The 12408-nt window shown below is 38.0% G+C and overlaps 1 protein-coding gene, 1 non-coding gene and 1 pseudogene across 3 annotated transcripts in view; 2 read left to right on the forward strand and 1 right to left on the reverse strand.

The window, feature by feature from the left end:
• Positions 1-1746, forward strand: part of LOC120109487 — an 8968-nt gene extending 7222 nt beyond the window's left edge. For both annotated transcript variants that reach the window (XM_039123240.1, XM_039123239.1), the window contains one exon: positions 1492-1746. In XM_039123240.1, coding sequence (XP_038979168.1) covers positions 1492-1740 — 249 coding nt within the window. In that variant the 3' untranslated portion in view covers positions 1741-1746. The remainder of the gene's footprint in view (positions 1-1491) is intronic.
• Positions 1747-3152: 1406 nt separating this feature from the next.
• On the reverse strand, positions 3153-3226 carry TRNAI-AAU. Its single transcript has one exon. It is a non-coding gene; the product is annotated as a tRNA-Ile (tRNA).
• Positions 3227-6609: 3383 nt separating this feature from the next.
• Positions 6610-11490, forward strand: LOC120104024 (annotated as a pseudogene).
• Positions 11491-12408: the final 918 nt, after the last annotated feature.

The raw sequence follows: 12408 nt of genomic DNA on the forward strand, positions 1-12408 counted from the left end.
TTCCTGCTTTTTCAGACTTGAAGCCATTGTTGTCCTGAACAATAAAAATATGATAATTATTTTTAAAAAAAGGAGAGAATGTTGAGCACTAAAATCAACTCCAAGCTAGATGGTAACACCATCAAAAGAATTTCTATAAATAAAATTACACCCTTTGGAAAGGTAACCAACCTTGTCTACCTGAACATACCATATCCTTGATTTCTTACCTTGGTTTATGGACATATACCTGAAAAGAATATGAGGTATAACCTTATTCATCAATTACAGTGCTCTTTTTACTAAAATCAACGTAAAAGATAAGACTAGAAATTATAACTTGAGGTCCACTTGGACTGTGCAATGAATATCTGATCCTAGTCTTGTCTGATTCCCTTGGTTTTGGATTTTAATCCCATTTCAATTGCTTCTTTAATGCAGGAATTCATCAAAATGGGGGCATCTGTGATTTTTCTTTATTTTTTTATTTTTTGATAGCAGATTTTGTTGGCCATGATCATAAGCTGTCACATGTTTCTCGTCTTCACATGGAAACCTGGGAAAACCATCTTGCATAAACAACTAAATATTGACTCTAGATGCTTCATGTTGGCTCTTGCTTGGTTGATTCTTTTGTACTCAGCATTAATAGATCTGTATGGATTTTGTTAATGTGATGGCAATTTTTTGCTTTAAAATGATCGTCTTTCCATCAATTATTTTCTCATAGATGGCAGCGTTGTCACCATTTAGCAATCCTTTAAAAGTGCTTATTTGGACGAGTTGAATCTTATATAGGATTTTGTAACATTCTTGCTTGTCATATTCTTATTGCTGATGAATGAGTTACTCGTATGTGAGTTTAATGTCAAACAAATAAATAAATAATCATTCTCTTGTGATGACCCTAATGTTTCGCTTATGGAAGAGTCAGAGAAGTAGAAAAGCTCTGTTTTCTTTGATTTTAGACTTTCTTGACCTTACGGATGACAATTGGAATGAAAATGGAAGAGAAAAAAGAATACTTGATCAGATGATATTATGCATCCTTTTCCAATGCCTTTAAATTATTGTTTATGGAACTTTTATTGTGTCACTATAGTGTGCAGCATAAACATATTTAATCTGTTTCTGTTCTGGGGTGTTTATCTGCTTGAGTCGATCTAGGTGGCTATTTCTGATCCATGCACTGCTTTTCTGAATAGCAACCGTTTATCATCAGTTATTGCAGTCTCCATATACTTTTTTACTTCTTGCAACAAAACGTGTTATAAGCATTAATGCAGTTTCACTGCTGTTTCATCCTAGGGGTTCCATTCCTAAGGTCTTAATTGCTCATGTAGTTGGCTTCTTATGAGCTGTTGAAGGGGCAGTATATGTGCTCGTTGGTAGTTGATGTTTCTCATTATTCGGTTGCATTGCTTTATCCATTGAGAGGAGCTGCAATAAAATTTTCACTTATAAAACCATTATTCAAAGTTTTGAAGTGAAATGATATTTTGTTTGTTGTAGGGTATTTGGGATACTCGAAGGGTGGATATATCCAGAGATGAGATAGGTGAGGATCCTGATTTTGGAAGAAGAAGAGCATGGTCAGTTCACAGTCAAAGCAGTAACAAAACTTTTACGCGCCAGAAGTTCCCTCGGAAAATGAGAGATGTAGAGGATGATTGGGACCTTTCCAATGGACTATTAACAAGGTTTACTATTTTTACATTATTAGATTTTTTTCTTATCATCTTTTATCTGATGTATACTTGAGTTATTTTTTACATGCTTTGATAATAATTAACAATATGATTTCCATGTGTCCATTTATTATTGGTTACAAGATTGTTAACTAATATTGTCTTGTATCAGTAGACATCTGTACTTATTGTACAAAATGTTTGATACTGAAGCAAAGGTTGCTTGCCGTTTTCTTTTGTATTGCATGTCCAAACGTCAAATGTGGATGGTGACTTGGCAGAAACACGAAATATTTTTCTTAGTATGATGGAGGAGTGACAAAGGGACCTGCCACTGAATCTTATTTATCATGTTTTTGTATTAGGACACAGAATGGTAAGCGTCACTATATTGAAATATGAAATTTAGATGTTATTATTATTAGGGAACTATGGAGAACATGTCATCTCATTTTCATATAGGGACCTAACATGATTGTATGGTCACTAAATAAAATTTTAATTTTTAATTCGATATAATTAGTGAGTTACAGACTTATTACTAAATAAAATATGAAAATTTCGGTCATATATAATTAATGAATGATATAGGACCTTGTCATCGAATTCCATTTCTCATGTTTTATAGTGATTTCGAAGTGATTCTGTCCCTCGCTGTGTAGAATCATGAAATTTGGACTTCCTTGCAACTAGTGAACTAAAGGCCATGTCATCATCCCATTTTGATTATAGAAGGATTCCATGATTAGTATAAAAAATATTTCGGTCTTAATATAATTAATAAACCATAGTGAGACATGTCATAAATCTTATTCCCATTTACGTAGTAACCTTAGATTTGATTTTCTAGTGATTTTGTTTATGGACACCATATCGAAATATGAAATCTGGGTCTTGATATAATTAATGACCTAAGAGACGCCAACCAGCCTTAGCCTAATTGGTGGTTGGTACCTGCGACGTCTAAATCTCAAACCATGTCGGAAGCATTTTAAATAATAAATAATATAATAATATAATTTTGGTTGGTTTTTAAAATTTTTTGCTTATTAATTTAAAATATAATTATAATTCTTCATTCCTAAACGTGCATCTGCACATAAATTGTATGGAGAGCATAGTTCTTTCGGGAAGGTTGATTTCCAATATTTAAATAATAGACGGGACTCATGAAATAATAGACGGGATATGGTGCTTCTTAGTAAATCTAGATAGGACAGTATCAAGCTTTTGTATTTTTACATGAGGACAGGCATCAAGAATCTTGTGTTTTGAAACATGTTGAAAACCTTATGTCTTTTAATATTAATTATCAATTAATATAACATTTTGAAAATAAAACAGGTAATCACACGGAAAGATATAAAACAAACATATTCTACATAAAGGAGAATATATTTTATAGCCAACAAATAATTATATTCTATATAAAAAAATATTTTTTGCTATATTTTATAACAAATAAATAAAAAGTATTAGAATGAATGGCCCATGCAGGTCTCGAACCTGCGACCTTCGCGTTATTAGCACGACGCTCTAACCAACTGAGCTAATAGGCCAGGTTGAATGTTTAGGTGTGATCAAGATTAAAAGAGCATTTAGATTTTATTAATGTGTAAATAGTCCATGCAGGTCTCGAACCAACTGAGCTAATTGGCCGTGTTAAGTTACAAAATGACCGCATCATGTAATCTCTTTTCAACTTGTAGCTAGCGTACAATCTAACCCATCCTAGCCAATATGAAAATCCCAACTTGGCAACTAGATAACCACCTATCACATTTTATTGAAACCAGTCTTCAATTTAGATGAACCTTACACTTTACGCATGTTAGATCCCAATTTTGCAACTAGATGCCCTTATGCTTGTCACATTCTATTGAAACCAGAGCTTTGATTGAGATGAGACTCTTATAAACATGACTTTTTTTTGCTACTCAAGTAGTACGGAACTAAAGTGGTTCCTGCCCCCATCCACCCCCTAATAGTACCCTCTAGTGGGAAGGGTCGTGCGGAGAAATTTTGGCGGGGCTCTCAATAAAAACACTAACTGTTAGAGCATAGAAATGGACGGCCCCCGTTACGAGATATTGTCCGCTCTAGAAAAGGGTCACATAGGTACTTCACCCCCACACGGTTTTGTCCCTTCGGTGCGACCTTCGCCGCTATCAAAAGGGCCCTCGCAAAGGAAAGGGAATGAGATCCTTATAAGCACGACCTTTTTCCGCTACTCAAGCAGTAAGGGACTAAAGTGGTTCCTGCCCTATCTGCCCCTCAATAGACCTTATCATTTCTATTGTTATATTCCAATTGTTATCATACTTGTCATAACACCAGCCATTCTAGTTATAAATGTGGATGGTGCTCTAATATTAGGATCCTTTCGCCTCAACACTATTAAAGATGGAAATTTCATGTTGAATGAACATAAAAGCATATTAAAAGCTTGCTTGTACAAGATGACTTGATTAGTAAAGTTTTATGAAGGCCTTGGTTCTACTTTGGGACAAAAGGAAGGATAACTATGCTGGCCGACCAGAAGATGCTATTAAGAATCAGAAATTTCAAGGCGTACCCATCTTCTGTAATCCCAAGTCTTATAAGGTCTATCAAATCTAGGTTTACTTGCCATGGTAGGGCCGTAGGTGGTTTGGTTCTGTCAGCCCAAGTGCACCCCGATGGACGAGGCAACCCATGGTTGTGCGCCCACCATTATTTCAATATGCCATCTTTGTGTTATATAACGCATGCAACCAACCATCCGATGTTCGATAACATGAACGCTATTTAAACTAAGAGATGCATCTAGGGTTTGATTCCCTGGTTTGTTTGCCTATGGCATTCCCTATCATTTCCTTCCTGTTAGAGTTGGCCTTTGATGCTTGCAGAGGGAAAAAGAAAGCCCCTGCCCTGGCATCTTGTGGGTTGCAAAGTGCAGCTATTGCGTTGCCCTCTTGATGTGTTTCTCTACTACTTTTGCATGCTTCTTCGCATTGTCTAGATGGCCAAACCTTTGAAAATATTATTGCTCCTCGGCAACTAAAATCGACTTTCAGGGTGCACAATTGTAGGTCATTAGCCAGTACAAACAATGAGCTGCATCCTCCCTTGAAGCACGGCAGCTAGGTCTTATCTTCGCATATTTGGAAACTGCTGCATTTATCCTCATGCATGAATCGTAAGCATTTCAATATATTTTCTCTCTTGAATCTCAAGCAGCAACACAAAAATTTGCAGAATTCATTTGTAAACTTCTTTCTTTAGCAAAATTCTTTTTTGAAAAAGAAAGTAATATGTGAAATTCTTCTGACTTTTTTTTTTCTTTTTTTTGAGAATAAGATGGAGGTGCCGCCAAAAAAGTGGCGTGAGAACCACAAATTAAAACACTTGGGGGAAGGCTACGATCGGCTAATACCAAAATCTCTCCCATAAAAAAGGATTGGTATTAGGCTACGTCCTACCAATTTGCTCTCTAAGTTCATAATTATCGGAGACCATAAAGAGACGGAGGAGTAGAAAATTCTTTGATGAGATTCATTTATGAAAAATGATCTTTCGCCGAGTCTCGAATTTGTTTTGAAAAAAGAAGTAAAGTTTAATAAATTTTCAGTGATGACATGAAATATTATCAATGTAGCTTCCAACCCAGTTTCTTTTGCATCGATGGTCACGAGTCTTTATTGAACTTGTCCAGATTGCATCCTCTACCTCTTGCATTCCATGAGATGGCTTGATAGGTGATGCTTCAAACTTGAGATGAAAAAGGTACAAGCATGATTTCTTCTGGTCAAAATAGAAAAGAAAAATTCTCAATTAAGTCTATCCTACGACATGTAGCCTTTTTTTTGATGGTAAGAGAAAGAGAGATTCACATGCGCTTTATTTATTCAGGTTTAAATGCTTAGAAATGCATATCCGGGATTTGATATAGACTATTATAGATGCATCCAAGACTCATTGATCATTCATTAATAAAGTCTTTTTGCAGGATGATTAGAGTACATGCAATTAAAAATCTCAACGCAAGATAGTGCAATTACTACTCATCTCAACGATTACAAAGCTGGTATGATAATTTAAACTCTAGGGAAGTACTTGGAAACTTGTTCAAATTGCCAGGACCCGGCTAGAGAAAGGAAGCCCCAATTCACATGGGATAAAACAATCCCCGGAGGTTTTTCTTTTTAATCCCGAGGGATCTCCGAAGTTGACAAACATGCCCCATTTTTTTTTTTTTTTTTTCATTTCAAGATAAGAAGGGAGCATTTCTTTCAATATCATTCTTCATTTGGTAATCTGGCAGGTCGCCAGTGAACCTTCGAGGCTTCAATCAATGCGTGGATGGGTCCATTCCATACCGGTCCATCCCCCCAATCGACAGTTCACCTTCCAAGTTCCAACTATCCCTTCCCAGTTCCTATCCCCATTCCTTCTACTGTTCCCAGTTATCCAGGATATATATATATATTCCGCTGGCGGCGTCTCATCTCGTGCCAAGCCGGCCCCGCCTGACGAAAGCCCTGGCAATTCCAATAATTTGTTTCGAAGTTTGAATCTCCCGCGCCTGCACCGCGCTACAGCGCCGCTCCTTCCGCGCCACTCGCCCTCAAAACGCACAAAAAGCCGCGGGCCCCCCCGCCCGCGTGACCCACGGCGCCAGCTGTACTTTCTCCGAACTAACCCTCGTTAAATTTCAAAATATCTGGTCAATTTTGGGGCGATCGACGCGTAATCGGACGGTCGAGGCAGCATGTTGTCAACCGCATTGATGAGCCCGCGTGGGGATCCTGCAGGCGCCCGAGTTCCTAACAGCTCATTCCTTAATGAGAAAACATAAACACGGATTTGTTCTAAAATAATCACATTGGAGTTACAAAACCGACATTTAATGATGGGCAATTTGGTCATCATGGCTCGATTATATAACACCGACATCCCACCGCTTCAGGCGGAGTGCTTCGTTAGCTTTTTTCCTTCTCTGTGAAGAGTTGTGGCTCTTCTGGTCCTCGGTGTTCTCCGATTCCGGCTTCCTTCTTCGGTGGAGTGAGAGGTTGGAACCCTGGGATCATCAGATCGGACGGCGGTTCGGCCCGGAAAACAGAGTTGAGAACCGTCTCTTGGATAGGATCATAGGAGGTGATTTCATCTATCCATTTTTCGGAGTTAAATCTTCGATTTTCTTTCTCCCTCTTTTTATATGCAGTGTTACTTGTTTTCTTACCCGGGTTTAAAATCCATACGTTTGATTTCAACCTCCAACGTAGTATTATTCAAGAAGGATTTAAGAAGGGCGACTATTTGCTTAATTTTTTTTTTTGATAACTTGATAACATGACCAAGATACTGTTTGTTTTTTTTTTAAAAAAAATGTCGATCCTATTCATTGACTTCTTTTTATTAAATTAATAAATATATTTGCTGGCTTTCAGGTGGAAGCTCCTGGAATTAGCTGGATCTCTCTCACTACCGCTAAGCGTTTGCCGGAGAAGATAAACAGGTAATCAATCCATCCCGTCAGGAGAGACGCTGTTTGCTTTCTGCTACCTGTTTAATTTATTAATAATTCCTGCATTTGACGCACCGAGATTTCCACGGGAGGGTATATTGGTAATTTTACATTATGGTCAAGATCATCCTTTCATCATTTTTTTAGAACATATCTGGATCTGATACAAGCACGTCTCATCATAATCTTCCATAAAATTTAAAGGTAAACCCGAGAGGGAGAGGGAGAGGGGGAGAGAGAAAGAGAGAGAGAGCTATTCATTTATTTCGACCCATTGACCAAGAGCTGCTCAATTAGGTCGGTGCACATGTGATCATGGATCATGAAACTAAACTCTCTCTTACGAAAGCAAGTCCATTTACTTGGATCTTAAATAAGCTTTTTGTACCATCATCGTCACCTCAAGTTTCAGACCTTCTCTTTTTAACAAGGATCCGTGTGTTGAATAAGGTGTCTTCTGATTTATACCTGATAACTGCTATGAATAGCCTGTTTGCGGTGTAGCTGGACTAGCCTAGGATAGGAATAATTGGATGCCTTGTTTCCTGTTCTTGATCTCAATTGAACTTGGTAATACTTTGATTTGGTTGTTTTAATATCTGTTTTCTAAACGGCTGGATGTGACTTGTTTTGATTTGTTCTATCCGAGTCTTATCCTCTACCTTATTTTCGTGAATGTCTGCATTGTAATACTAATTTGGTAGAAGGTGTGCTTTTTGCCTGGTGCCGTTTGGAATTTTCTGAGATTTGGTAGCATGAGCACAAGACTGGGTTTTAATTTCCATTTGATATTATTTAAGTGTCATATGATATTTTCTTGAGCATACTGCTACCCCGAGGATAACACTAAATCCTTTAGCTGACCTATCAACTATGAGAGAACATTATCTGTTGTTTGATTTCAAGTACTGCTTTGTTTATTCCTTGAGAGCAGAGATCAATGAAATTCCATACCGCCTTATAGTTGCTGGCCGATTTTTCTTCTATATGGGTGGTCTTTGAAACTTGTATTTGTGGAGGTTGGTTTAGGTTGTTGTTAAATTTGGCTCCTTTTTCCCCTGAGAAAGTCCTTAAGTTTGGTCCTCTGGCTTATTCTATGTGTCTTGCAGATAATATTATAGTAGTAATTCCCTCTGTGAAATCTTTCCTTTTTCTTTGTCTTTTGGACCTCTTCTATGCATAGATGTTGCTGAAGGATTGCTCCTTATTGCATTAACAGAGACCATCTCAATTTTATGGATAAATGTCGCCTTAGTTTTTGTTGTGTCTTGCTGTTTCTATTTTTTATCTTTGTTGTTGTCTTGATTCATTGTGGTTACACTGTTGTAATTTAGGTTTGTCATGCTGTTTGTTTGTTGCACCATTTGTGTCCCTCGGTCAAATCAGTTTAACTTGTTATGTTTGATCACTTTGTTTCTAAGATTCTGGTGTGGATTACATGCTATGTACTAGTGTCACTGGGGCAGGTTCTGTATTTTTCTGGTCCACTACATTTCTTTCTTCTGTCATATTATGTGAGTTGCTTCTGCTCATAAAGCAAACTAAACTGTGTTCCATGGGTCTTTACACGGAAAAAATATACCTATGCCGTATGATTTCCTTTATGGATGCATATATCATTATTTTGTTACTAGAGCACACTATTATGCCTACTGTTGTAGAGAAATTTGAGACTTTCTGGATACAACCTGCACACAAACTCATAAAAAAAATAATTTTTATATTTAATAGTGAGATCAAACATGCTGGTGCTCTAAACTGTCTGAGAATGCACATGTGCTTGTGCGCATGTCTGTATGGTTTTGTATGTTTAGCAGTTATCATGATATCATTCTGTATTCATCTCCACTATTTTCACATCAAGCTAAGTTTGACCATCTAATATTAGCACGAAGCATGCCGTATCTACTCAGTTGGCTCAGTTACAAGTCAATTGTATGTCTATCCATATACATACAAGCATGTATACATATGTTCTTGGGAAAAAAGACCTTATGCCATACCATTGACCATTATGGTTAGCTGTGGTTGAAGTTAAGAGACTCATTTTTTCTAAATGCACTATTTACTCATTCTTCACATGCCAATTTTTATTGGTTATTATCATGTCTTGCAGCAGAATCTGCAGTCTTTTCCTAAAACTTCCGTTGAGCGAATCAGTCTTGCTGGTTGTTAAAGATGAAGCGGATGGCATCTAAAAATCTCACTCATGGTGGTGGAATAGTCATATAAGTCCCAAAAACTCTAAATGGCTCCTGGAAAATCTTGAAGGTGAGTGTTTAGCTATTTTGCCTTTTCCTTCATGTGCTATATTGTTATAAAATTCTTCTGGTGCAAAGTGTATCCTGTATATGCTAAGGAAAATGGTTTAATAATTGTATTCATGTACTATTTTGAAGAATATCTGATTGGATCAAATGGTGCATCATCTTTGTCACTTAGATTACACTTAACCATCCTATGCAGAGATGGATAAACGTGTCAAGGAAATGCTGAAACTGATTGAAGAGGAGGGGGATTCTTTTGCAAAGAAAGCTGAGATGTATTATGAAAGGCGCCCGATGCTTATCTCTCATGTTGAGGACTTCTACCGCATGTACCGTGCCCTAGCCGAGCGTTATGATAATGTGACAGGTGAGCTGCGCAAGAATGTTCCATCAGAACTTCAATCTCAAGGATCTGGCAATGGATCTGATTTTGGTTCTGAACCGCCTGTGTCTCCAACACTCTCTCCTGAGCTCACTCCTGAGCGCAAGCCACCACGACCTAAGCCAAGCCCAAGAAGTTCTGGCTTCCATTTATTTGTTGGATCTGGTGGCAGCTCAGATGTCTCCAGAAAGGGGAGCGATGGTCCTTTTCTTCATCATCATCAGAATCTGAATCTGAATCTGATGATGTGAAGGAAGTTAATGTTGACAGCATTTCTTCTAGGCTGCATGACAGGATACTTGAGCTAGAGGATGAACTCTCTGATGTGAAGGAGAAGCTCCAGATACAAGAGGAAAAATTCTCCAATGGCCAATGTGAACATATATTGAACGGGAATCATTTGGGTTTTAGCTCAAAGATCTCAGCATTGGAGGAAGAGTTGATAATTGAGAAAGCAAAACTTCAGGATTCAGAAGCAGAGATTGTGAATCTTCAAAATAAGCTTGAGGAAAGGAAATGCATTTATAGAAACTAAGAACATTCAGCTCAGTTTGGAAAAGAAGCAGGTTGCCGAATTAGAGAAACAAATTGCTGTGTTAGAAGTGAGATATCGGCCCATAAGAATGAAATCGAGGATCTAAAGGGAGCAATGGCAGCTTCCTCTCAGATGTTTGAAGCTGAATTATCAGATCGTGATCTTGAAATTGGGAGTGCAAAACTGAGCTTATCAATTTGTCTGAAAGACTCTGAAAGAGAAGTCCAGTCTTGAGGCTGATGTTGAAAATCTTGAAGGTGTCGTCAGGGACTGAATGCAGAAGTTGATAAAATTTCGGGAGAGAAGTTGCTGCTTGAAGTCGTCTTGCAGAGCTAGAGAATGTGATTCAGGAATTGGAAATGAGGGCAGCTAGTTCTGCTGAGAAATTCTTACAGGAGAAATCTGTACTAGAAGCTGAAGCTGTCAACCTGTCACAATCCAATGCTTCCCTTGAGGTTAAACTCTTTAAGCTAGAGGTTGATATAAGACAGCTTGAGGCTGAGAAGATGGAAGCATCTAAGGAGAGTGGTGAGCACATTGCTGAGCTAAATCAAAGTCTAGATGCTCTCAACCTACAACTTGAGATACTAACATCTGAGAAGGAGACTCTTCATGCTAAAGTGAACACCCTCATTGATGATGTGAAGTGCCGTGATGATCAAATTAGCCAGATGGATGAGCATTTATGTCAGTTACACTTGGAGCATGCTGAGCTGATAATAGGGATTACGGAGGCGCAAAAAGCTGCTGCGGAGTTAAGCAAGCGGGTGAGGGAGCTGGAAGAGGAGGTGCACAGGCAGAAGGTTGAGATTTCTGATGGTGCTGAGGGGAAGAGGGAGGCTATAAGGCAACTGTGCTTCTCGCTGGAACATTACCGTGATGGCTATCATCAGCTCAGGCAGTTGCTGCAGGGCCACAAGCGTCCTGTGGTGATGGCAACTTGAGCTTCTTATGAGGGTAATTGTCCTGTATATTTCAGGCTTTTTGTTTCCCTACTTTTCTTTCTTCTATCCGGTTATAGCTCTCTAGGGCTATTATAAAGTTTTTATTATGGATGTAAAATGACTATGCTATACTTTATTATATGATTACCCTCGGTAGTTCATGATTAATTTTAGTCGTTTTGCCTGTGATTGTTTGTCTTACAAGTGGATCATTTGATTCTTTTGTCCCCTTTTTCTTGCAAGAGATTTAGTTGTTCTCATTAGACACTTTGCTTTTTGAGAATGCTTAATGACTTTCCCTTTTTTTCCCCTTTCAAATAATTCGGTGGTAATGCATCTTGTTTCTGCAGCTAATTTAACTGGACATTGATCTGTGTTTGCTTTGGATAGTTGAATGAGTTCTTTCTGATCTCTGAACTCACTTTGCTAGTTCGTCCTATTTCCATAAATTCGATCATCCGTACTACCATATAAGTATCTTAATCATTGTTTCATTGAAATTCATAGTTAAAACATGGGGCATGAGATGATGTACACCATTTTTTGCTCCAGGTGATCCAAAGTAAGTATTGTTAATTTGGGATTGTTTGATTTTTGCTGAATAAGGCTGAAAGGAATTAGATCAGACAAATTCATGAAGGGTCTTGATCTTGAAGGGGTAAGTTGGGTCAATTTCTGAATTTGTAGTTAAAGTAAAAAGTATTGTCAGCAGTTAGTGCTAAACTTTTGACAGCAGTCCAATGATATCATCTTTTAGCTAGTTTATAAGTGATCGGGACCTGAGGTCTGGTGCAGCCTCTTCTCTGGTCAAAAGTTTTAGTTGCACATGCGATTTGTCATTAAAAATTAATTTGGTGTGTTCGTGGTTGTCAGCCTCCAATATGCTATCTATTATTCTTTTCTCTTCTTTCGTTTTCGTCGAGGATCATCAATGTGCCCTTGTCCTCTTTGTGGTCCTCTGGTGAATGAATGGTCGGCAGCAATTTACACGAAAAAAATAGATTATGCATTCTCATCAAGATTTCGCAAGTCTTGATTGCCTCTTTAATGGTCCCTTCTATTTTTCCAATTATTTACAAAGGATTCCTTCCGCCCCCACCACCTTCC

This window comes from Phoenix dactylifera, unplaced genomic scaffold (genome assembly GCF_009389715.1).
Source record: "Phoenix dactylifera cultivar Barhee BC4 unplaced genomic scaffold, palm_55x_up_171113_PBpolish2nd_filt_p 002266F, whole genome shotgun sequence".
In the NCBI taxonomy this organism is placed as follows: Eukaryota; Viridiplantae; Streptophyta; class Magnoliopsida; order Arecales; family Arecaceae; genus Phoenix; species Phoenix dactylifera.